Raw genomic sequence first — 27,175 nt, 5'->3', positions numbered from 1 at the left:
AGCAACATTCAGAACTTGTATGTTGCATATCCACAGTGGAGCTGTCATTGGCTTAAGTTTCTTCGATGCTGACAAAAATTGGATTACATTTCAAATACAGCTACAGACCACGTGGTTGTAGACATCGCTGAATGAAACCGCGCGCATAAATTACAATTTGCTCGTTTTCTAATCGACCGAACCGTTTTTATACAAAAGTACTGAATCAATGAACGGCAGTTCATTGGCTTTATGATGACGGCTAGACTTTCATAAGATCGGGTAAATTACAGTCAAGCGATAAAAAGAATCCTGGCCAAATAGGCACCGGTTCAGGTTATGAGTTACTAGTTACACGTAAGCTTCTTTGACGTCAAAATGTGATAGATGTATCAGTTTACTGTAAAGGATGGCTCTGATCTCATCACAAAATCCACGTCTACTTCCGTCAACATAATCCGTCCGCCGACTGGGTAAGTTACATTGAAACAACTTGCTTATTATACTCTCATAAGGTGTCGGTAAGACAGTAAAAGCTTCGAAGCGCAATACTGCTAAACACACAGTAGTGATCAGGTAGGTCTTTATCAGAGAAATACGTAAATATATTTGCTATCATCTTGTTTTCAGTCGAACCTTTGCAGACGTAACACAACCGGAAACAATATGAATAGTATGTTAAAGGTCTCATTTTTAGCTTGAAACATTCTGATTCGGTCGCTTGAATCAACAATTATGTTTTGTGACATTTAAATAGTTGCCTTAAAATGTATTAAGCTCATGCATCTTAGTTAAGGAATAAAGGCTGAAAAAAAAAGCAATGCTGAAATCTTATATTTGATTAAACATGTATTACAAGAACTCAGACAAGACATTGGAACAGGGATATGACTGTCATCAAAGGTTATGCTCACTCTATTATAATATCATATAATAACCCTATGTTTTTTACAACAGTGTTCACAACATTTACAAACATAAAGACAATACACAAAATATGATAAGATTGTTACAAAACATGAACATTAATACATTACAATTCACTGAAATAAATGAAAGCATATTAAAGCATATTATATGATTGTGTTTAAGTATTTTATAAAATTTTATGAATTTTAATATAATTTCTAACATATAGAAGATTATTACAAGCAGACTTTGAATTTTTTAAGAATACAAATATGTATCTATATATCACCATCTTTCTTGAAAATATAAATATTTGAATATATATTATATATTTATCAAATGTATTTATATTCATATTATCTTTGAAAATGTATATCACGAATGTAACATTTTGCTACAATAGTAATAGAATAATTCTAAATGTAATATGAAGAGAATAACCAAAAAAAAAAAAAAAAAAACACAAACACAATGTTGGCTAATACAGAAGTTGCCTAATATAGAATTAGAAAAATTTGGCCAAAACACAAAATAAATGCAATACTTGTATCCTAAAAGCGATGACAAAAGGAACATAACATTCTTATGTTTATGACCTAATGTAAATCCTCATAAACATCAGCGACAGCTAGTGCACTTTGTTGCACGCAGACAGGGAATGTGCGCACTGCGCATGCGCAGTTTCAGGTCAAGCGGGTGTGCGTGTCTCTTTAAATACGTGAGTGCGTACGCGGTGTGTGTTTGTGTTGCCACACTATTTGACAGCTCGACTGTCCTGTTTCTGCGCATTACCATTACAGACCATCCGTCACCGACGGTGGGAGGGGGAACATTTTCTCTTGAGTTGACAGCGCAGGATATTATAAATGTGTGGTTTCATATAGCACGCTAAAGATTCCCGAGACGGAGGCCATGTACCGATCAATTTAGGGTTGATCGTAAAAGATGTTCGGACCTGAAGACTGGTGCTGAAATTACGAAGACATGATGTAGACATTGAGCTGGTGATCTGTAGCTAGTCAGCGTCCCAAGACGGTGTTTCTCATCTGATCGGTAATATTTCCTACCTGTTTTTTTTTTTTTTTAATACTGGATTTACCTTCGGCGTCATGTATGCGCGTCCAGCATTTTTGTTCATCGTTGACTTGTGAGGGGGACGTATACATGCATAATTTGGTATGAGCACCATTATTGCATACAAGCTTAGATTAGCTGTCAAGAAGAAGGGAAATGAAATGAATCGCTAGATGGGTCATGATGAGCTATTTCGCAGTGCTGCACTGACCCAGAACACCCTGGACTGGCAGTAATGTGACAGAATCGGAGCGGGTTTGTATGAGTCAGGCTTCACACAGGACTTCACTCTGCAACCGATCTGAGTTTTCTGGAAGAAGTTGTGCACTTCTCCGGTTTCAGGACAGGCATTGTATGTCACACTTTCACCGAAATGCTTAGTCAGTTTGCTTAACTGCTTAAACTTTTAAACACAGGTGGTAGTACTAACACGAAACATTGTAGATCTCTTTGATAAGAACAAGTCTTTGCAACCTTTGCAAAAAGGTTACTATGGTAACCATAGTTTGGTCGCAAATAATTAAAGTTTTAACGACAGTCGTCATTGTGCAGTAAAATTAGTCCACTGTCGTGTGTGTGTGTGTATACATACATACATACATACACATACATACATGTTTATAACAATATTACACAACACAAAAAAAAAACACAACAAAAAAAAGTGTTGATATGAAAAAAAAACAACATATTCTATATAAAATCTCCCCACACTTGAAAATTTTTTTATAAAAAAACATTTTCCAAGAATATAATATATATATATATATATATGTAAAAGAAAAGAAACAATAGCAGATTTTCATGAATTTGACCTTTTTTGAAAAGTAGAGTTCACCAAAAAAATTACATTTTGTCATTATTTTCACCCTTATGTTGTTCCAAACACATCTGACTTTCTTTTTTCCTTAGAACATAAAAAGAGAACAGCAATCAAGAAAGGGGCCATTCACACAGAATATGTTTTTGCATTCAACTGCACAGTTTTTCCATTGTTTTTCTATTTAATCATGCACTAGATGCACATATTTGACAATAGCGAGAGGTGCTCAAGTTAAAAAAAAATTCACATTTTTCTTAAGACCTTGCCTTTTTTTCTTTCAACTGCTCTGTGTCTCTGCGTGAACCATCCCTGCTATCAGTGACTCCCAAACATGCCGTCTAACACCTTTTTTTTGTAAAAGAAAAAAAAAACTTAGGGGCTGTTCACATATTCACACATTTTTGCGTTCCACTGTGTTTTCCTTTTCGGTTGTTTTTCTACATTACATGCTAAATGGACGTGCTCATGTCTCATGTCTTTTTACAGAATCTCATGCATGATGGCATGATAAAAACGCATTTCTGGACCTTGTGTTTTTATTGTCTCGCGTCTCCCATTTTTAAAAGCAAGAAGCATTCTGTATGAATGTCCCCTTAAGGGTTCGGAACAACATTAGGTTGAGTAAATGATGACAGAATTTTCATTTTCGAGTCAACGGTCCCTTTAAGATCTCGCTGTTCCAATGAGATGTTGTTAACATGTTTTGTCTTTCCTGCATGGCTATTCCACTCAACTTACTCTGCTTTTCTCTCCCTTTCCCCAGAGTACCAACCTTCATGAGTCAAGATTTTCAACCCTTCATAAACATGAGACTTAAGTGAACAGTGATTAGGGAGATGACGACTTTCCAGGACGTGAGCTGGCTGGTTCAGGTGGCGCTCTTCTGCGCCTCGCTGCTGGTCGTATTAGCCTGGCTCGTTCAGTTCTCACTGCCGTTGCTTCGCCTTAGGTGGTGCACGAGGGTCCAAGGCAAGAGGGAGACCCCGTGGCAGCTGCCCTTGAGTCTCACCCACCAGACACTGACAGGCGGTGTGTGGGGTTCCCTCCTGAGGCTGAGGCTGGGGCGAGACGGGGCAGGGAGTGACACTGAAGCGGGTGTCAAAGGTCTTTTGTCCTCGCTTTTTGCGTTCAAGTCGTTCAGGGAGCACTGGCACAGAGCCTGGGTCCGGGCGCTCAACGAACAGGCCTGCAGGCAAGGGGTGAGTACAATCTGGAGCAAAATTCCATTTGTTTTGGGACAATACGGTGTAGAAACATATGTAGGAGGGTTTGTATATACATAAGCATGTGTTTTCATTGCTCCACGCATGTTTATACATGTGTAAGAGTATTTTTAGGCTATGCGAGTGTGTGTGGGCTTAATATCATGGCCTGGCTACTGGTTAGTGAATGTGTGGATGTGAGAGTGTCAGGGGACGCAGGTTCTTGTGTAACAACCACACACTTTCTCTCTCCTCCCAGAAAATCTGCTCTGCAGTGAGTTTTACACATGACAGGCCTCAGTCTACTGTCTCCTCTGGGGTTTCTCTCATGGAACCAAATTTGCACTTATTTTTCCTTAGCTAATCAGTGTAAATGAGAGTATTTTCCAGATGATCTTAAATGCCAAGATTTTGCTGAAAATGTGACACACTTATTGCCTACGTGCACTGGTTTTATATTTAAGAGGCGAACTTTCACGATACCCGTTAAATTGAAAGATTACTTTTTCCGGCAACTGTCTGTTATTCTCACATGCATTAGCTGTATGCATGTTTTTATCCACATTGCTAACATTAAAGGGTTATTTCACCCAAAAAAATCAAATTAGCCCATGTTTTACTCACCCTCAAGGCATCCTAGGTGTATATGACTTTCTTCTCCAATCTGAGTTAAATTAAAAACATTTCTTGCTCTTCCAAGATTTATAATGGCAGGGGTTGGTGTTTTTTGTTCAACAGTCCAAAAGTAGTCAAATAAAGTGCATCCATCCATATTAAAACATGCCTCACATGGCTCCGGGGGGTGAATAAAGGCCTCCTGTAGTGAATCAATGCGTTTTCGAAAAGAAAAGAAAAATTCATATAATATCCATAGAAATGCCAAAATGAAAGCTTCTTTCTATCTGAACATATGAAGAAATCAGTCAACAAATTACCCTGTAGATATTAATGTGTGGAAAGAATTTCTTAAGTCCCTTGTACAAGGAAAAGACTGTCTAATTACTTTCCACAGTCAGGGTCAGTAAGGTTTTTTAAAATACTTTTATTCAGCAAAGAAGACTAATTAAATTTATCAAGTGACATTAAAGACTTTTACATTGTTAAGAAAAATACTATGTCAAATAAATGCTGTTCATTTAAACTTTCTATTCATAAAAGAATCCTGAAAAAAGAACAGTTTCCTCAAAAATATTAAGTAGAACAAATGTGTTTAACATTAATAATTGTCAACGCCAATAGCCTGTAATGTAATATAAATTAAATGTAATATATTGTTACATTACATAAACTACTAATTATAGTACAGCATATTTATGTTGATTATTTTTTGTGATCAGCTCATTATCTCATGTCCAATCAGATACTCTGCAGTTCCACAATCAATGTATATTACTCTAATTTTAGAAAGAAAAAAAAAACACAGATCACACAACTAGGTTAAAGGTCTCTTTAACAACTGGTTCCCTCTGTAGCCCTTCGTCTGTTTAAGAGTGTGTTTGAGGACTGGTGAGTTGTGTAAAGGTCTCCATTCCTATATTTAACTCTAACTGTATTTGATCTGTGTCTGTATCAAAGCTCAGTCTGCCCGGTAGGTGTACTTAGAAAAAATGAACGATGTCCTTCCATCCCCTCTCTAGACACTTTTCTCAGTGAGGTCAGGCTGAATTGTGAAAAAAATGCTTTTAGAAGTCTTTGAAGATCAGTCCATCAGAGGACTCGCCATCGTTTTAAGTGATGACTATCTGCATATTTAGTCTGATGAGATATGAGCAGAATGTAGAAATGGCATTTTCACCCAACAGGCAGTTCCAGTCGGGTTTTACAGCAAATTAAAGCTTTCAAGGGATTTAAACTTCAATACAGTGAACTTTGCACCTGGGCTATATAGAAAGTCGGGGGTAAGAGAAAATCCTTTCATCTCATTTCCTTACCGAGGTCTCCAGCCGATAGTTGTGCCAGTTCAGCAACCTAGTTATTTTTTCAGGTTATCAAAGTGGGGGGAGGGAAGGCTACAGAATGCAGTTATGCAATTGCTGTCCCTTTATCTTAAATGTCTTCACAGTCAGTTGGCTTCTCTGGGAAAAGAGAGGAGGCCGAGGCTAATAAATAGCCATTTATTAGTTAGCTGTTTACTTTAAGTGTGTTTTGGCTGTGTGGCATAACTGCAGCGCTGACTGTAATGCGGCCAGCTGATCCAAAAATGCTGCGAAGTGCAACGATTCTGCAGACTCTGTATCAGGGAGTCCTGAAGTAAGGACTTTTCATAATGAATGTCTTTACCGTTTAGAATCCCAATGTGGGAGTGAGTCATAGGAGTTGATGTAATGTGTCACTGCGTGTGGTTTTTAGATTTCAAGAATAAATTCACACCATTTTTTCAATGGATCTGGCACAGGTTATGACTAGCATGGTTCTGTTCTTGATTTTTAAGTTTATGCAAAACGTTTATTTGTGGTTTCATGATCATGGTATGGAAGGTGCAGCCTCCATTAAAACGCTTAGGGAATTATAGTTTCATGACTGTAAACATTCAGGTTATAAGTGTGGGATGATAGTTTCAGGTATGCATGTAAACATACAGGTTATATTGGTGCGTTGTGTGTGGTTGTGTGAATCGAGCTAATTAAAAATAGGAGTGTAATGTTTTTGTCATACAGTTCTTCCCAAAGTTCGTCAGACTACATCATAGATTCTTGATAGCTGATCTATCAAGTTGATACCATAGGTGTGGTCACATTTACCATTGTTTGGCTTAATTTCCCAGGCTAAATCCAGTCATTTCAATAGGAATCTGTGCAGTCTGGAATTTCATGTAAGGGTGAAACATGTCCTCACACAGATTTGGAAGTCAGTTTTGAAGCGTTGCTTCATGCATTACTATACTACTGACAATGGAAAAGGGACCTTTTTTGCTTGCAAAATTTGTGACCTTGTGCCTTTTAATTTGGAATATTTACCAGACGTCTTTCCAAACCCTCCATCTGTTTCCAAACTGCATCTGTTTTCAGTATCTGTTCATAGCCCAGAACCTTTCACACAGTAGCACACTGTTGAGTTCAATTTAACTCCTGTAAATTTTCTTTCAATTATACAAAGCAGTAGACCGTAAAGGAAGCTCTATCGAAAAGACTGTCATGCTTTATTTGTTCTTCTCCATTTTAATGATTTTACCTTTTATGAAAAGAAACCGTTTCTCTATTCATCTGATAGTTTTAATGTCTGTGATTATAATGTAGGAAGAGAGAGGGTTGGCTAACAGAGGGGAGACAGTTAACTGGCTCCAATTTAAAAGTGGTCAGGGAATGGAACAACTCTGAATTTAAAGACCTTTTGGATTAGCAAGAAAAGTAACATAGGTGTCAGTGTTCAACTAGGCATTTCAGTTTAATATGCAATAACCGGGATCTTCTGTGGGAATTTATGGTGCCGTGAAATGTTAGTCACGTGACTCTCCCTTAGAGGTGACCTCCGTGTGCTAGTTAAATATTCCTGTGTTAGATTGGGCTTTGGGGAGAAGTTTCCATTTTGGAAGCTTTGATCTAGAATCTTGTTTCCAAGCAGACCGGATATTTGCTTTTTCAGCATGCCAGGTCATTGACACCCCAATCCACTCATATCAAGTTCTTCTGACCTGAAAAACCTGCCAGAGGGGTTGTTCCAGTGCTTGCGAGGTGTTTTTTGTGAATGCTTGGATCTAGAGCAAAAGAGATTGAGCAACTTTCGCTCTGCCCCTCTGAAGCACTGAAGCCATCTGTTGACACAGCAACATGAAAAACAAGCACCATGGTTCCAGCCCTAGCCATGACGACCACCTCTCAGGTTGGAGATGAAGGAGAAGAGAGAGTCAACGTCTCTCATTCTGTATTTCCATCTGTTAAACATTCTGACTGTTTGTGCTTATTAACTCTTTCCCTGCTATTGACAAGTTATCTTGTCATTTAGAAGACAACGCTTCATCGCCAGTGACGTGACGAGTTTATACGGCTTTTCGTGTATTCACTGTAATACACTCGGGGGCACTATTACACATCTTCTGAACGAGCACAAAACCTCCCGAACAAAAACACACATGAACAGGATGGAAAAACTAGTGATCTCTTGCATATGGCATATGACAGATGCATATGATAAATGATGTGATCATCAGCAATAGACAGCATATAAATGAAAACTGCATAAAGTTATGGAGTAAAATGATGATCCAGGAAGTGGTATACGGCTGTGCAAGCTTCGGAGGTGTTGATGGAAGGGATTTACTGAATTTATGCTTTGATAATCATACTGAATATAATCTAGATGTAGTTTTTGATAAAAATTAGATTTTCTCACCTTTTTGTTCAAAATTATTTTCAAGTGTTGATAAAAAAAAGAATGCTTTAATGTAGAATAAAACATTTTTTTGCATATTTCGCAATTATTATTATAATTTTTTTGCATATTCAAATATTCATACAGCAAAATATACCGTAGGCCATCAAATTTTTGTGAAAATCATCAAAATTGCTGGCAGTGGCTGGCAACTTTTTTTCAAAAATGCTGACGGGGAAAGAGTTAATCTAATAATTAATGCAGTTCATGACCAATTATTAGGTAACACTTTAGTATGTGGACCAATTTTCACTATTAGCTATTAAACATCCCTTCTCAATACCTAAATTAACAACTACCTTACTAAGTATTAATAAGCAGCAAATTAGGAGTTTATTGAAGCAAAAGTCATAGTTACTGGTTTATTAATAACGAGAATTGGACCTTAAAATAAAGTGTGACCAATTATTTTTTATTTACTGTAACAAAACTATGCTGTAAATATGTATCTAACCCTGTAGCCTGACATATTATGTAATAATTGAAAAATCATTTTTTAAAAATGGAACAGTTTATTTAACCCTTAGAAAACACATTTTTTAAAATCTGAAGAAAAGGCAAAAAAGTTTGAATATGTCATACTTTATGGCTAATATAGTATTATATAAGAGAAAATGGAGCTCATACTCATGGTGGAAAAAAGCACCTTAGTTTTATTCAGAGTCCCATTTGGTGCAGGTGCTGATATTTGTTTGGCAATAAAAAGTAAGATGAGATTTTGATAGCTAGTAATGTAATTCAGCGAGGTCTTCATAACAGTATAGCAGCTGCTTAAGGAAGGGGGAAAAGTCTGGTTCGGGGCTCGGTGCATATGTGTTTGTGGTTGCCTGAGGCATTAAGTGGGAAGTGCACGAAAACCACTGCACCAATGAGAGTTTTATTCATCCAGATGGAACATTTCAACTTTTTAATTATGATCGTTAATATGAAGGTCTCCAGATAACTTCCTACTAGGAGGATTAACCAGCCATTGACCACTGGTTAATCTCCTCTGCATCATTTCACATGCGGTGGGATTTTAATCTGATTATCAGTTCTCTGACTGTTACAGAGAAAGTGGGATTGCTGTTGGACTGTCTATAAGGCTAGGATTATAGGGAAGATGATGTATCAAGGGTTTGATCATGTTGATCAGTTTTGACACTGCACACAATGTGTGAATCTGTTTCTATATGAATCAACCTAGGTGGCAGAGGCCTAAAACAAGTAAACAAATGGATTGATTGATTGATATTACTCTACCAGCACCCCAGAGAAACCTTGATGTCAGTGAGATTTTGCTTACTCAGCTGCAGTGGGAATAAAGAATAGCTTGCTGCAATTCTGGTCATATTTAGTTAGTTTCAGGCTACATTTCTGTGATGTGTGAGGACTGCTAAGAGGCTTTATCCTTTGTTTGTTCTTTACTTTTTCTTTCTCACCCAACACACACACACACACACACACACACACACACACACACACACACAAACTCCCTCTAGTAATCCAGGGATTTGGCTGGGGGGGATCTGCACAGCTGGTTATATGTGGCAATAACAATAGAAGGACGTCCTCTGAGATTGTACACACATACATACACACAACCGAGTACACTACTTGCTAATAAACATGGTATAAAAAAGCACACAGCTTTTTGATCTAGGATGACTTGGATAACTTTTCAAAGTTATCAGTTTAATTTGTCACTCTGACAGGATTTACAGAAACTTCTTGGTAGTTAGTACACTCTTGAATGTCTGGGGAAAGTTAACTTTGCTTTGATTTCTCCAGTTGTGTGCGAATGTACACCCTCATTGTACCGAATTACATATTGCATATTAAATATAAATGTTGTTCTCTCTGGTTGTTTTTAAAATATACAATGACTGAGTGTATTTTCTTTTCTTTTTTTCACATTAATTTTAAGTTTTATGCACATTTTTGGGAAAAACAAATCAAAGAACAAAACTGATTTATTATTGAGCAAAATAATACATGTAATGAATTAATAATATTTTAATTTATTAAAATATTGTCTTAATATAATAAGACACATACAGACCAGCTACCTTAAGGCCAGAGGTCAAAGTTTATTATATCTTAATTTACAACTGTGCACTAATCTTTACACTAAAGTCTGGGGTCAGAAGGATTTTTCTTTTTATAGAGGGTTCAGACTATACTTTAATTTTTTTTAATTTTTTTTTTTTTTTTTTTTGTTATGACAGTCATTGCATCAGATTATGTGATTTTGTCTCCTTAAATCTTGTTGTGTACAATAAACAATAAGAGACTACACGACCATTCACCACTTGCCATCTTTAATGACTTGCGTGCTGTCATTGTGCCCCGTCCCATTGTCATTAACGAATCCCCATGACACCCTAGGTCAAGCATATTATGCCAAAATTGAGCAAAAGTCATGTAGTCTGAACCAGGCTTTAATGTATTCTTTTTTTCAGCATGGATGCGTATTGACCAAAAGTGACAGTAAACACTTTCTATCCAGCAAAGAATCCTGAATAAATCATGATTTCAACAAAATACTAAGCATCATTACTGTCTAATAGTCTTAAAAAAATTGACAGAGACCAAACTTTTGAATGGTAGTGTACCTGTATGCCTCCAAATAGCATTTCAGTTGTCCATTTCATTGAGTCATGTAGTTACAAAGAATGCATGTTGAACATGGTCTACAAATGGTCATCACGTGGCCACTAAAGAAGGGCATTTGCCATGGGCACATATAATCATATGGTCATATGGGCACATATGAGATTGAGTTTTTTCATGTCTCTTGCTCTCCCAGCTGGCCTGTCTGATATCGTCAATGTTCTGAGAGTTTAGCTGTTGCCAACATGGCACAGGCCTCCAGGCATGTGTGTCAGTGTCAGCATCATCTGTATTAAAAAGAGTGTGTGTGTCGCATCTGTGCATATGATGGAATGGTATGATGGCACATTATCATGCCTGCAGTGCGCAGAATAGCACAATGACTGCACATGCACACACAGGGCTCAAGGTCAAACTAGTTTGCTTATTTCTGTCTTGCTATCACCCTTCTATTTTTTTTCTGGTGGACAGACAAGAAAATAAGCACTGAATTTAATTACCATTAGGGTTTTTCCATGACTCAGAATGAAAATAAAACAAGTGCTCTTTTTGTTTGTGCTGGTTTTCTCATTAATTCTGAAGAATGTAAGGATTAAGTAAGTCTTACCTTGCTTCATATTGGCTTACAGAGCAGCAAACCCTACATATACCAATAAAATGTTACGATCGACACTAAGGGACTATTACAAGGCTTGCAGCAAAGTTTGTGCATGACAGTGTTCCTCTATTGTACTTTATTTTGAAATAGCATTGCACTGCCTTAAGTTGTTGGCAGCCAGTAATTTAGATTTGCCCCAAGGAATCATTGGATCCTTAGTTTTGTCGTCAAGTTGCGTCATGGTGCCTTAAAGAAGGATATTTTTAGTTGGTTCAAATGGTTGTTGTGGTACATGTGAAGAGTCCAAAGGGGGATTCAAGACAGGGTGGCTCAAACTCAAAGTGACATTATATTAATGTGTCTAGGAACACACTCTGACATCCACATACAGTTGCACACATGCCCTCTTTTTGTGACAAGCACACACACCAATGAACTATTAAGGGCCTGACTAAGATTAGCACACTACCATGTTAAAATAATATCTTAATTTACAAGAATGAGAGGAGGAACACATACACCATATACCATGTTCTCTATAGCAGGGGTCTCAAGCTCAAATGACCTGAAGCTCACTTGCCAGGTGGTGTTCTCTATAAGAGTTGCTTGAACAGCTGAACCGTGGTTTTACAGCCATATATTTTAACTGTATTACTAGCACAATTATACTCTTGACATATGGACTTATGCCTTACTTGGATTTGCATACCACTTTATAAAGTGCAACAGTTCCAAAAGCAAAAATCCTATTTGTTTTTTGTTTTTTAATAGAGGAATTAAATTGCGATCAATCGCTAGAACTGGTCTGATTATGGATACCTGGGTTGGACTTTGATTTGGGGGCCCCAAGCAAATTCCAGTTATGGAGCCCAAACACATATATAAAAATATACAAATATATATATATATATATTGTCTCTGTATATATATATATATATATATATATATATATATATATATATATATCTATATATATATATATATTCCAAATCCACAGGGGAGCAATAAATCCAAGATACATAACAAACAAAAAAAACATCACAACAAAGATGATAAATTCAAAAAGTAGTTTATTCCAAATCCACAGGGGAAAAGGTAATCCAAGAGAGGTAACATCCAACACAGTCTTCCAAGGACAAAGGCAAACAGAACAGACTAGAGCTTAAGTACAAACACAAATGAGGATAATTAATATAACACTGGTGAACAGAATGACACAATCAGACACGAGGGAAAACTAGGTCACACTGAGCACATGGGGAATGAAAACACACAAAACAGTTAATGGGTGTTACATATATATTCTATAAAGCACATTCCATTATAATCAATGAAGTTTGCTACAGTGCACATTGGATCTCTTATTTACATCATGTCTACACTTTGTTTATTACAATGAGAAGATGAGCAGGCATGTCAAACTTGGCAATGAACAAAAACGCAGGCGTTATGAGAGTTGAGTAGATTCTGTTTGAAGCACATCTCTGATTGGCCTTTATATTCAGGAAATCAACAGATATGTCATTATTGGCTACATTGCTCAACACTGCAAAAACACATTGCAAATAGAAACCTTTGACGCTCTCCAGAGTGCAAATACAAACTGGAGAGTTTGCCAAATATTTTTCACTAATATCAGATGGGGAACATTGCCCAACACTCCAACCTGTCAGACCACAGGTGCACCCTGAACACAGTTAAGGCATATCAGTTATTTCTCTTATGACAGTTATCTCAAACATGCATTCTGCACGATCTTTATAAGTTTCACTTATGTTGAAAATGCAAACTGACGTGGCCAAAGTGGAATGTGTGGTGATTTTGTTTAAATGCTTGACTGTGCCCTTTTTTTTCATTATGGATGCTGATTTCACTGATGGAATCTGTGCAAACTGCTGCTGCACAGGACAGAACAAGCTTTTTTCCTCTGTTATGTAGTTGGATGTGCAGTTTTCCCCCTAGAAATTAATTTTCAGGGGTCATGCAGTTGTGTAAATATAAATCAAACCTCAGTACTCTTTTGGAGATTTGATGTTCAAAACAAAGGTGTATTCCCAATTTAACAGAGCACTTATATTCTTATTCTGGCCCTCCCTGGTCTGAGTGCACGTGTCTGTTTGTAGTTGGTAATAGCCCGTGTCAAATGTGTCGATCACAGCATGATGTTGTGGAAGAGCACAGATGATCATGCAAATGTGTAATGTAAATGACAAGGATTTGTCTCTGTATGGAAATGACATGAATTGTGGTGATACTTTGCTGAGGAGAGAATTAGAAAGACGTGTTTTAATGTAAAACCATCAGCTTCTACATCAGCACACATTTGAATCAGATTGCTTTGTGGTTCTTCTCAGTGTCACACTCCATAAAAACACATCAAGGTGGCCAACATTTAAGCATGCAATATTAAGGAAAATCAAAACTGAACTAGTAGTTGTTATAAATAAGTAATATTGCACTTTCTCTTGACTATAAAATGATTATGAAAGAATATGAGATATAGATTTTTTTGAGATTTTTTTTCTTGCATGGCAGAAACTAAAGCCCTCCCCTTCAATAATCATATTAAAACAATTCACACACATACTCATTTCTATTCATTCTAATCAAGTATGATTAAGTATTATCATACTTTTCATGCATTCATAGTTTTATCCATATAGTTGGCTGATGTTAACATTGCATCCAGTCAACCATTTAAATGCATTTAAATGACCAAGTGTTGCCTGTATGAACACACTAACACACACATCGTCATGCTTGTGTATCCGTGTAGGATGGAAAGATGTGTATGAAAGAACATATGCCAGTACGGTAGGGGATTTGTGTTTTCTCTTCCTCCTCTCCAAGAGCTCAGGGGATGAGCCAGTAAAAGCTACCTAGTCAAACATGTCCTCTCATCCCATTGGCTGAGCTACAAAGAGAGAGAGAAAACCTAAGTCAATTATGCTGAGCTCCTCTAATTTCAAAGCTCGGAGGTACTTAAAATCTTACTCTCTGAGATATACATTTGTGTTTTACTCTGTGAGTATTTACACCTTGTTCATTTTGCATTGAAATGAACTGTGACCCTTTAACTCAAGGGTTTTGCCCCATGAGAATGTACTTTCACATTAATGGTCTAAAGACAAGTAGTTACACAACTGTTACATACCAAGAGTTTGGTATGTTGTTGGACAAAATCCTTTTATCTGTCATTCATGAATGAAAGCTAAACCTTCCAGTATTTTATGCTTTTACTTTCCATTTGTTCCATGAGTGGATTTTCATTCAAACTAACAGATTTTTGTCCCTTTTAAATAAAGGGCACATTTAAACGGCCTATTTATGTATAGTTGTTTTTATTTGTTTGTTTTACTTTTGTCCCAAATCCATATCATAAATATGAAAATCCATCAAATAAATACGAATAAATAAGTTTAAAAAAATACCTAACCCCAATTTTTATTATTTACTGAGCAAAAATGATTACTAGCTAAAGCTAAAGATATTGACATTGTGCTATTTTAAATCTAGAAATAATGTTGTCAAATTATGCAGAAAGTAGTAAATTAAATATATGTGTATTTTTAGGATGCATGAAAAGGAAAAAAAATGCCTTCCAAAGATGTTTAAAATCTCTGACACCTTCATATATACACCACAAAATGATTTTAAATGCAATATTGACATGGAACTCTTCTTTAAAAATTACAAAAAATTCTCCAGAATTCTTAACATTTATTTATTTATTTACTTACTTACTTACTGTGGTTAATTCTCCAAATTAAGTAAAAATGAATTGACTATTAAAATACAGAGGTAACACCATGGCCGAGTCATATTATCAGAAGGACAATTACACGTTTTTAAGTGGTTCTCCAAGTTATGATTTTATGGTAATTGTAGAGTAAGCTTCATATCTGTTTACTTCAGCTTCTGGATGGCGTTTCTCTCATGCATCAGGCTTGTCATCTTCAGCCTTAATTATATATTCTCTTGCTGTTACAGATTCATTATGGCATCTTCTAGTCCGAGCATCATTTGTGTTAATTGTAATGATGAAAAGCATAATTACTTACACACCCTCACCTTGTCTCACAGACAGTACATGAAATCATTTTAGAAGAAAGCTACAGCAATAGTTTCCCTTGTTGTGTCCATCAATGACAGCAACAGTCGCAGCAGCATAAGTCAGTGTTCTCCACACAGTGTTGTGATTATGCTCAGTCTTTTCCATTACCACACTTCTCTCTTGCCAATCACACTTGGCCAAGGTTTCTGCCCTGCTGCAATATCCTGTCACTTTCAGAGGTTTTCTTTTAATGTGATCAGAGGCCGTTGCTCTCATCATGATCTTTATTTGGGTGTTTTACAAGCTTATATTAGATTAGTGTGTTTCTACCTGGAGTTCTGATGTGCAATGTTTGTTGCTTGTTCTCCATTTGTGAACTGTGGAAGTCTGGCTCAAATAGGTACATTGGCAGCTTGTCGTCATGGCAGTCTGCCATGTTCGCCTGGACAGAATGATGTCATATCCTGAGTATGCTATTCGCTGACAAATTTTTTTGGCTAGAGATAGTTTTGAATGTGTGTGCTTAGGTATATATGTGTGCGTGATTGAAGAGAGACAGAATGCATGTTGTTTGTATTAAAGGGCTCATATGACATTGCTGCAAAGATCATTATTTTGTGTGTTTACAAACGAGGCATTTGTTGCATCCAGTGGGGACATACTTACTGATTATAATGGCTTATACTTTCTTTTTACACATTGCGTTGCATATCGCGCCGCATAAACATAAAACCATGTCTGCTTTTGGGTTCGGAGAAACTAGCATTTGAATCATCAGTGGCAAAAAAAAAAATTAAATATGAAAACGTACTTACAGACTGTGTGTCAGAAGTGCCAGGCTGTTCTTGCAAAGTTGGAATTGCCGCACTTTATAGAAACAACCTTTGTGCCACAGCCGGCATTGTAGTCTACTCTCCCAGTTTCAGGAAACAGTCCTCCATAAAATGCGCTGCACACATCTGAATATTTGGGTTGAACTGTTGTAGAACAGTGTTGTAAGTACAACTTAAAGGAGTAGTTCACTTCCAGAATGAAAATTCTGTCATCATTTACTCACCCTCCTCTTGTTCCAAAACATGCATGAGTTTCTTTCTTATGTTGAACACAAAAGAAGATATTTTGAAAAATGTTGGTATCCAAACAGTTGATGGGCACCATTGACTTCCATAGTAGGAAAAAAATACTGTTCTCAACTGTTCGGATACCAACATTTTTCAAAATATCTTCTTTTGTGAAACTCATACTCATACAGATTTGGAACAAGTGGTAGGTAAGTAAATGATGACAGAATATTCATTCTGGAAGTGAACTCCTTTAACCACTGATTTCTAGTTGTGTGCTTTCTTTGCATGAACATTTGGGCGGTGTTATGCAAATCTTCCCACACAGTGACATAGACATGTGGGGGCGTGTTTAAAGGTGTTTTAGGAGGGCGTGGACGAGTCTTAAGTTCTATAAAGAATATCTCTTTGGGTTTGAGACTTTAGTCTTTGCAACTTTAGGGATCTTATCTATGTACAAACAGCTTGTAACACTCTAAAGCGAAAAGAAAACTTGAAATTGCATCATATGACCCCTTCAATCTCTGTAATTAGTACATAATTGCCCAAACGTGAGCAAAATCATTAAGAAGTTAATATATAGAGGAACCTGTTTTCTTTTCAGCTCAGCTGGAATGATGAGTGTTTTATATTTCCATTCACTTTTATTGCTTATTGATTTATGGCATTTCTTAATTAAAAGTGGAGTATTTTTCTATGTCTTTCTTTCCTGCAGTTGCACTTTGCATAATTGCAAGAGATGCATTGTGGGGAAAGTAAAGCAGATGATATTGCAGTGCTTCCTTTGCCTGTTTATCATGCTAATTTATCCCTAGGTGGCTGGGATTTCTGTTTTGAAGCTTTGTAAAGATTTATGGATGCACTATCATCTAGCTGCTTGATATAAACATGCAAATAGACATTTAGTCCAGGAGACATATCTGAAGAGGGATTGCACCCAGAAATGCCTTTTCTTCACTGATTTATGTGCAGATGAACTAACTGACAATCTCCATTTCTTCCCAGAGCTCCATTCAAATCACCTTTGATGACAGCCTTCAGCTCCCCACTTCTGCATCCATTGACCGTGTGATTTGCACTGACCAATCAGTACGCAGCATGGTAAGCAGTCAAAGCTTTGACACCAAAAAGATGCCAAATAAAGGTTACTAATTTGTTTGGGCAATCTAACAAAAAATAAATGTGCAAATATCCAAGCAAAGAAAGAAAGAAAGAAAGACATTTATAATCTTACTAAAGATGCTGGTCTTTTGAACTAAATCCTAAAGAAAATGTATCACAGTTTCCACAAAAAATATAAAGCAACACACTTGTTTTTAACATTGATAATAAGGAATTAATAAATAAGGACTGCAGTAACGGCTACTAAAAAATGTTGCTTTGCTATCACACGAATTACATGTTAAAATATAGAAAAAAGTTATTTTGATTGTAATAATGCAATATTACTCTTTTTACTAAATTTTTGATCAAATAAACCCAAGTGAAAAATAAATATACTAATATGTATTTCATACTAAGTACACTACAAATACATTTACATATTTATGTACTTAATAAAAATACCCTGCAATTGAACTTTTAATATACTAAATTGGTATACTTAAAATCTGCTAAACTGGAACAACTAATTTTGTACTTAATGCACTTTAAATGTCTTGCATTTAAAGACCGATATTATTCAAAGATCATACAATCCTCATCAGTAGTGACACTGAAACACATTTTAGGCTTAATATTAAAAAATGTGCTTGGTGCACTAGTGCTCCAAATAAAGTTTAATTATATTTTTTATATATCAGTAATTCTCAAGCAATATGTATGTAAATATGTTATTTGAATTTTTTGAACTATACTTAGTATGAAATGAATGTATTTTAAATGTGTGCGTGTGTGTGTGTGTGTGTGTGTGTGTTAATGTATATAAATACTAGGGAATACAGCCTTGAAACTTCTTTCAAACACGTTTAAAAATCTTACAACCCCAAACTTTTAAACAGTATATGTAAAAAATGTATGTATGTCTAAATATGATTTAGTTATTATTTTATGTTCGACATATAATTGCAAGTAATTACAATAATAAATGTTTACAATTTTTACAATAATACAATTGTTTTGGAGTGTCAGCCATTCAGCATCATTGTGTTCATCTGCATATTCTCTGAGAGCAGTAATAGTGCACACATCCTTGCAGTAGTATTCATTAGCATGTAATATTTTTTGGATCAATAGGTTTTAAACTCTTAAATCAGGGTTTATGTATCCATCCTATTGAATTGCATTCAGTGGATATTTTGTCTGTTTTTTAGATACCATGTTGTGTCCAACTCAGTCATTATTTGTCAATCATACCCTCAACCTCTTCCAGGTCCTGCAATGCAATTGTTCAGTTGGCACCGTAACATTCCCAGTGACTGTCACTCAGCAGTCACCTGCAGCCGTTTCCATGGATACCTACCAGATCACAATGAAGCCCATGCAGGCCCAGGTAAAATACAAATGAAATGGATTTGCATCTGCGAGTTTGCATCAGTCTGCATAGCTGCACACTCAACTTTCATTAGTCTGACGTCTCCTGCCACTGCTCACATGAATGAGCCTCTCAGTTTGCCCATTTTTTTCCCATCTCAATGGCTTAATGTAGATTGTGAGGTTTAGTGGCTATGAATATTGCATGCAATACTCATCTCAAACAAACGACACCACTTGATGCGCAGTGCCATAGTTTAATGTTTCATATCTAGGTGGTAAAAAATGGAGCAGATATCGTTGAATATATTACTTTTGCAAATTCAGCATGAAATAGGAGTTAATATGTTCTGTATGGACTTCTGTAGTTGCAGGTCTGTCTTGAGGAAGTGGAAGAAGAGGGTCTCCTTGTGTCCTGGACTTTTTCAAAGCAACCTCATCTCTCTTTAACTGTAACATCATGCCAAAGAGTCCAGAAAGAGGTAAGGGAGTAGTTTTGGTCAAGTTGGTCTTGTTCCTTGTGATATATTACAAATTATAAATGGTATAAAAAGAAACTGCTTTCGCAACTATGCATATAATCTGAAATCTTTGTTTGTTTTTGTCTTTAGGGCTCTGATATGGAAGTGGACTGTGAAATGATTGCGGCGCTGGTGGAGGACACACTGTACACAACACACCCTGCCATGATCCTCAACCTGAGAGCCTGTGTATCAAGCCCTGCGGTAAATACCAGTATTGATTGCTATATCGCACAGTAGGGGTTATGACCGTGTAAAGGGTCAGTGTGGTGAGTGTTTGAAACACTATGACCAAGGTTCCTGCAGACCTTGAAAAGGTCTTACATGTCTGAATTCACCCTTTCACAAATGAAGGCCTTAGAAAGGTCTTAAATCAGAGCAGAAGGTCACGGTATTAAATGATGCATGCATTGCTAAAAAACTATATCTTCCTCAGTATTTTTGTTTTGTTTTCCAATACAAATATTTAAACATGCTTAAAACAAGATTCATTTACTTGAGATGCAAAATAAAGATATGAAGAAAACGCTTGTTTTCTGAGAAATTGAACAAAATTGATTGAGTTTGTTTGATTATGTGTCATCTTTGGTCCACTGGAAAACATTTATTCTTTTGTAATCATGAACTCGTTTAATTTTTATCAGTTTTACAGAAAAAAAAATATTCATGTCATTTTTATTTTCAATTAACTGTATCTCGATTTAAGAATTTGTAGACGTATGCAGTGGGAAACAAGGCAAACTGAGGAATAACATCGCTTTTTTGCTATGTTGTTAAAGGTATTTTCATATTCTGTTGGTTAGGAGCAAAATAGTTTAAGACTTTTAAGTCTTATTTTTTGTCAAATTAATTAAGAATTATTGGAGATTAGTGAGAAATTGTATTTTCAAGTGTTTCTAATGGTACATATCGACATATGTTCCTTTCAAATTATTTGTTACATTTTCTTTACTTGGTATTAAAAATGCCTTTAAAAAGTCTTACATATACCTTAAAAAATCCTGCAGAAACCCTGTGTGACAGATGTGTGTGGATACTGTATATTTTGGTTGAGAGTATTTGAAGTATTACATACAGAGTATCTGTGCTAAACATACAACACATGTAATTAAAGTCAACAACAATGAGGAAGGAAAATTCAAAACATGCTACTTTCATGTTATAAAACATGAACATTCTCTGTTGTTACAGTTTCCCAGGGAGAAGCAGATCGGTGGTCTGAACTGTCCATCTCAGAGCACGCCTGTTAGACAGATTTTGGTGCACCAACTCAAAGCAACCAATGTCAAAAAAGGTATAGAATGATTATGATTCTTAAAAACGTGTTAGAATTACAAATGTGCTACTCAGCTACTCAGTGATTTGCTTGAATGGCTAGTTTACTGTTTTGTAAGATAGTCTTATTAGGCTGGTTTCATATTCATTTGACGCCAGTTGGCACTTTACATAACAAGAGTTAAATTTTGCAGTGGGTAATATTTTTAAAGTTTTTGAATTATCTTATGTTAACTCTGGATGCGAGCAGTTTATGATGCAGGTTATGTTAATTACTTTTCCAGGATGTCAGACTCATGTAGGAGAGCTTTGTTGTGTGCTGAGTCTGGACACTCCTTCCATTGAACGGAGAACCGGATTCCGTACTCCTTTCCCGAGTCCTGGAGCAGCCCTGCACTGGACTGACGACTTCAAACTGTAAGCACACTATTCTGCCATCATTACTGTAAAGTAGATATAGAACAACATAAAGACATGAAACAAAATAAATGGAGTGGGTTGAAACTAGTCTGACTCCTAGGAAAGGTTAGACAGGGTCCTTTTTGTTCATGTAAGTCATTTAACCCTGTGCTGCAGGACTAGACTGATAATCCAGTGGGATTTTGTAAAACCTTCCATTTAAAGGTCAACTTCACCACTTCGGTTTGACACAATGGAGTGTTTTCATCAAAGTCTGTTTTATAATGGCAGCCCTTCTGTCATGAATGAAGGTGTGAAGCTCCACCAATGGCTCTGTGAATTTATGCAGCAGCCAACTCCCATAGAAACAAAGAGCTGTTTAGCACATTTAATTACAGCCATTCCCAACACATCACTGCTTCCTGTGATGCCAATTTAATTCTCATAGCCAGTATACAGATTGCTGCTGTGTGGCCAAAGGGGATATTTAGTCTACCACAATACCTATAGTATACAACAGTTTTATAACCTAAAATCCAGTTTCAACTGTTAAAGGCAATTCAGTCTTTTAATAATACAAAAGACACTCATCTCTAATGTTCAGTATTACAAAATAAAAGTTTTCTGTGTGTGCATTTTGTATGATAAAGCAAAGTCTATTTTTATCAATTAGGGAAGTAGGACCAGAAACCAAAGAACTCAAAGTAAGACTTGTGGAGAAGAACAGCAAAGGAGAACGTGAGTCACTTTTCACTGCCTATCATTCAATAGTTCATCCAGCACTATAAGAAATGTATTGATTTCAGATGCTTTGGTGGATGATTAAAGACTGATATTCTCCATTCTGTCTGTCTGTTGATTGATTTGTTTTCTGTTTCCTGTTTGACAGAGTTTTTGCCTGGTTGTGCTTCCTTACAACTGGATCTCTCTAAGAGAATTCCTAATGGACATCATAAACTGTCCATCGCACCAGGTCATGGTCTGGCTCCAACTGCAACTGTAACATTAGAAGTAAGGACAGCGTAAAGTAGAATTCAGATTTTATATGCACTACCTTTCAAAAGTTTGGGGATGGTAAGACTAATCTTTTGGTAAGAAGTCTTTTCTGCTCACCAAAGTTGCATCTGTTTGATAAAAACAGAGTAAAACGGTAATATTCTGAAATATTATTACAATTTAAAATTAATATTTTTTTTATTTAATATATTTTAAAATGTAATTTATTCATGTGATGGTATAGCTGACTTTTTAGCAGCCATTAGCCAGTCATCAGTGTCACATGATTCTTCAGAAATCATTCTGTATATTTATATTCATTATAAATGTATTTTAATGTTAATGTAACTTTTGTTTTTTGCCAACCTTGTGTTCACTTTCCGAACACTCTGATAAGTCCCTTTTAAATGTCAGTGTGAATTATTTAATAGAAAACATATCTTATTTCAGTGGTCTGCCTTGTGAATTGAATGCTCACCTTATCTCTGATTAACTCGATAACTGAATTATTTCTTTATTTAACCCAGTACTTGTTACACACACGTGCTTACAGGTACACATTTAAACTCTGAATAATAGTTGTGTTTGTCAACACATAGGCAAAGTCAGCACAAAATGATTTAGGAAGGTATCAGTGGCTGTATTAACCCTATTTCAAATTTCTTTTAAAAAATTATGTTTAAGGTACTGATCTTATGTTTCTGCCTCCATAGCTGTTGTATTTGGAGTCCAGTGATGTGCATGCATGTCAGAATGCCACTCCCCTGCGATCCTCGGTCACCCCCTCAAAGAAGGTGGACGTGGATCGGACCATCATGCCTGATGGCACAATAGTCACCACAGTAACCACCATCCAGTCACGACTAAAACTGGACCACAAACTAGGTAAAGCTCACTCAGGAACACTACCATTCTGTCTGCATCGTCCAGTACCATCGAAGTGACTTGGCGGTTTTACCCTATCCTATTACTTCCTCTGTAACTGCAGGAGACTCTCCGTCTAGGTCTCCCTCAAAGGTGGAGGTGACTGAAAAGACTCCCACCGTGCTCACAAACAGCTCGCAGAGCACCCGTTCCAGTCCTACCCCCAGCAGTGAGCTCCACATTAACATTTCTTTTTTGATGCATGAAATTGATTAAGAGTAAAGACATTTAGAATGTTCACAAAAGATTTCTATTTCAAACAAATGATGTGCTTTGAACTTTTTATTAATTAAAGAATCCTGAAAACAAATGTATCATGGTTCCTACAAAAATATTGAGCAGCACAACTGTTTTCAACACCAAACCAGCATATTAGAATGATCTCTGAGGGATCATGTGACTGGAGTAATGGTGGTTGAAAATTTAGCTTTGTCATTACAGAAATAAATTCCATTTTTTGCAGTATAATTTGAACGAATAACTAGAAAGATTGTGTCTGTGTGCTATTTCCAACCAGAAGGCACCCTCCCAAATGGGCTGGATCCCGTAGCAGAAACAGCCATTCGGCAGCTAACCGAGTCGGCCAGTAAGGTACCCAAGAAGACACCTACTAAACGCAGCACTCTCATCATATCTGGGGTGTCAAAGGTCAGAGCCTGAATATCAAGTAAACAAACATTTCTAATCAGTGTCATAAAAGCATCTTGGTTACAGTGAGGCAAGCGTCTAGGGAAATGATCACGAAAACAGTCTCTTTAGAGCTTCCCCAGGGTAATTTCTTTGTTTAGTAATCTCTCTCCGTTACATAATGTTGATGTAACTCTCACAAGGACATTTTTCGGCTGGGAAATTGTCTCTTTTAGGCTATTATAACACAAAAACGTTACATTTACCTAATGTTGACTTCCTTTTAAACATGGTAATCTATAAGTTTGTGAATCTAAATTACATCACAAGCTCAGTCATCTCATATCACATCTCAAAAATCATCAGAACATACTGATCCGTTTGCCGTTTCAAATTCACTGTCTGACCTGACAGTGGAGCCGCTTCTGCAAACGCACAGCCAACATGTCGTCTTCCTCAGCTGTGCCTGCAGCACATGTACATGAGGAACACTGTGTTAAAACTAATTTTCTGTCTTTCCCTCAGGTTCCCCTTACTGAAGATGACTCAGCCTTATCAGTGGGCTATGCTGCAGCAATGGATGCAGCCCTACAGGGGGCGCATTCTCCCAGCGGAGCCCCAAACCACCACGGAGCATCCGCACATCAGGAAACAGATGAGACTACGCCGTCTGATGTGTCCGAGCGACCATCCGTGGATGACGCAGAGTCAGAGACGGGATCAACCGGAGCACTAGAAACACGTAGCCTCAAAGACCACAAAGGTGTGAACCTCTTTGGAATGTATTTTTGATGTGTTCATCATTAAATGTCTTTTTATGGTTTCATTTAAGTGCATGAATGTTCTGTTTTAGTGGGATTCCTCCGCAGTGGCACCAAGCTACTATTCCGCAGGAAACACAGAGAGAAAGACCCCAGTTTCAGTCAGTCCCACGAGGACGTCTCAAACCTGGACAATGAGTCCTCCACAGCCTCCTGCTCCTCCACCAGCCGTAAAAAGTCTGGAAGCTTCTCCCGTCGCCTCATCAAACGCTTTTCATTCCGCTCGTCCAAGACTAAGGGCAAATCCAGCACAGCCAATGGAGGGTCCAGCACTACAGATAACTAAAGGAGAAACAGAGAAATGACGAGTAGGAGAGACACGGTGCGGGCACCAGTCAAATGAGTGTGGAATTGGCTCCAAATTTCATGTTACTTATGTTATATACTAATTGTCCACAACCTCGAGGGGTCTAACGTAATACTTCAGACCACATTGGACCCTGCAAGCCAGCCTTGTTTTGGTGTTTGTTTCTTTTTTGACTTGAACATCATCATTCATCTACTATTAAGCTATTCTTAGGATGGAAGACGCCAAAAAATGTGGAAAATCAAAGGACTGGTCTATTTCTGAATGCATCGCTTACCTAATTAATTTGACGAAAAGGCTGCTTTTGTGGGTGATCATGAGCGAACAAACTTGAGAAACTCAAAATGGACGGGTGTCATGCGGTTATTGAGCACAAGGGGGCGACAGAGACCAATGACTATTGATGCCTCCAACACTGACGCTATGAGTTGTTTTTCTTATTTATTTTATTTCATCAGTTGCACTTTGGATCTTAATCTGATTGTTTACAATGCTGGGGAACCCTTTTTCTGTCGTTTTTATCATGTTTGTGTATCGTTTACTGTTATCAGCACTGATTTATTTCTCCTGAGCTCATTAGGGGTAATGTATTTCCAGAGTGTGATATGCTAAGACATGCTGTGAGCTTTGTTCTCGTTTTGCTGTTGCTATAGCATTTAAATCAAGGGATGTTATGCCCTATTTTTAAATAGTGGTACGTTTGACTTTCATTGTGGCTTAATAATCTTTTATAATGATGTTTCTATTTGTTTAAGAAAACGGAAACGTTCATTAGTTACTGTAGGCATATCTCACTAAATTGCGTTCGTGTTTTTGGTTGTAAAGTAAAAGCCCTTCTCATGACAAAAGGGATACAGTACATCTGTGTATATGTATATATTATACCACAAATTATTGTAAACCTACAACCTCTTGAGCTTACGTTACATCAATCTGAATCTGCAGGAGAAAGTGCTGTTTTCAGGGTCCACGTGAAAACAAACCTCAGGGGATAACGTTACGTTACTTAAAAAAAAAAAGGTAAAAATATGTTTAATCACTTTATCTATTTCATTTTTTCTGTCAGAGATGGCTTTTTGAACAAAACAGGCGTTACCCCAGTAACATACAACCCCGTTTCCTCTTTATTCATTTAACTTAACGTTAGTTGCAATAAACGTATCCAGAGGAGCGAGCATCCGCACGCGCTTTACTTAAACACAAATAGATTTTATTCTTCCATAGATGGCTTTTATTATAGTATTGAGCAGAACATTTTAATATTATTTTTTTCTGATAAACTAGTAATTCGTGTCGAAGGTATAGTTCACAAAAAAAGTTCTAGCGTTATTCACCACGTTTTACTTTCTGTGGACCATAGATGCATCATGCAGTGGCTGCATAAAATCTTTGTGTATTGCACGACAGAAAGTCATAGAGGTTTGAAACAACTTCAGAGTGGGTAAATTAATACAAATCTCATTTTGGGTGAACTATCCCTTTAAGGAATCTATTTTGCGGTGTCCCCCATCACATATGATCGGTGCACATTTCGGTTCTACCGAATATTTGAAGTGATCAGAACTCTGAAAAAAAGTCAACTGGTTGTCAAGTTAACAGACTCTAATTACTACAGGAAAACATCTTAGCTACAAAACGTTGACTTGCAGTTCATAAATCAATGAAAATGTGCTTGTTTGCTATAGTGAGTGTAACTCCTGGAGCATAAAGCCTGAAAATGTTATATGACCAGAATGTTATGATAACCGCGAATAATCTAAAACGAAGGCAGTGAACCTTCTAAGGTATTCGGAGCTTTATGTTATTGTGGTTAATTTGATGTTTAATTTATTCTGAATAAATTATTTTTGAAAATCCATTCCTGTTCATTTTCCTTTTTACAGTTAAGTTACATGACTTGAAAAGGAGAAAAGGCCAAGGGAATGTGGCGAATGTTGTTGTGACTAAACCACCACCAAGATTTAATTCTTTAAACTAAACACAGTGGATTAAGTAATCTAAAAACATGTTATATATAAAATACTACTTTACATATCAGCCTAAACAAGAGAACTGTGGGGGGTTTAAACATAATGCGCCAAAATGTATTAAAATTCAGAGGGAATGTGTTCAGTTGGTTTGAATTTACCGCCCAAATTTGATTGACATCGTAAAAGACCACTGGCATCACAGA

General features: G+C 36.8%; 1 protein-coding gene across 6 annotated transcripts; it reads left to right on the top strand.

Moving 5' to 3' along the window:
* The first annotated feature begins 318 nt into the window (after positions 1–318).
* c2cd2l (c2cd2 like) lies at positions 319–26,860 on the top strand. 6 transcript variants are annotated; one of them, XM_042724086.1, is made up of 15 exons: positions 319–452; positions 3,549–3,984; positions 17,666–17,761; positions 19,032–19,151; positions 19,501–19,614; positions 19,744–19,857; positions 20,845–20,947; positions 21,213–21,345; positions 22,001–22,065; positions 22,217–22,338; positions 23,037–23,208; positions 23,312–23,416; positions 23,765–23,895; positions 24,400–24,637; positions 24,707–26,860. In XM_042724086.1, exons 2-15 carry the CDS (start codon positions 3,622–3,624, stop codon positions 24,979–24,981), a joined length of 2,151 nt encoding a protein of 716 aa, XP_042580020.1. In that variant the 5' UTR covers positions 319–452; positions 3,549–3,621; the 3' UTR covers positions 24,982–26,860. The 6 variants fall into 6 exon arrangements, with proteins under 6 accessions (XP_042580020.1, XP_042580021.1, XP_042580018.1 ...); XM_042724087.1 differs by lacking the exon at positions 319–452 and adding an exon at positions 1,605–1,941 and having other exon boundaries at positions 23,768–23,895; XM_042724084.1 differs by lacking the exon at positions 319–452 and adding an exon at positions 1,606–1,941.
* Positions 26,861–27,175: the final 315 nt, after the last annotated feature.

This window comes from Cyprinus carpio, chromosome B5, assembly GCF_018340385.1.
Source record: "Cyprinus carpio isolate SPL01 chromosome B5, ASM1834038v1, whole genome shotgun sequence".
Taxonomy (NCBI): Eukaryota; Metazoa; Chordata; class Actinopteri; order Cypriniformes; family Cyprinidae; genus Cyprinus; species Cyprinus carpio.
This window is presented reverse-complemented; position numbering and strand designations above follow the sequence as displayed.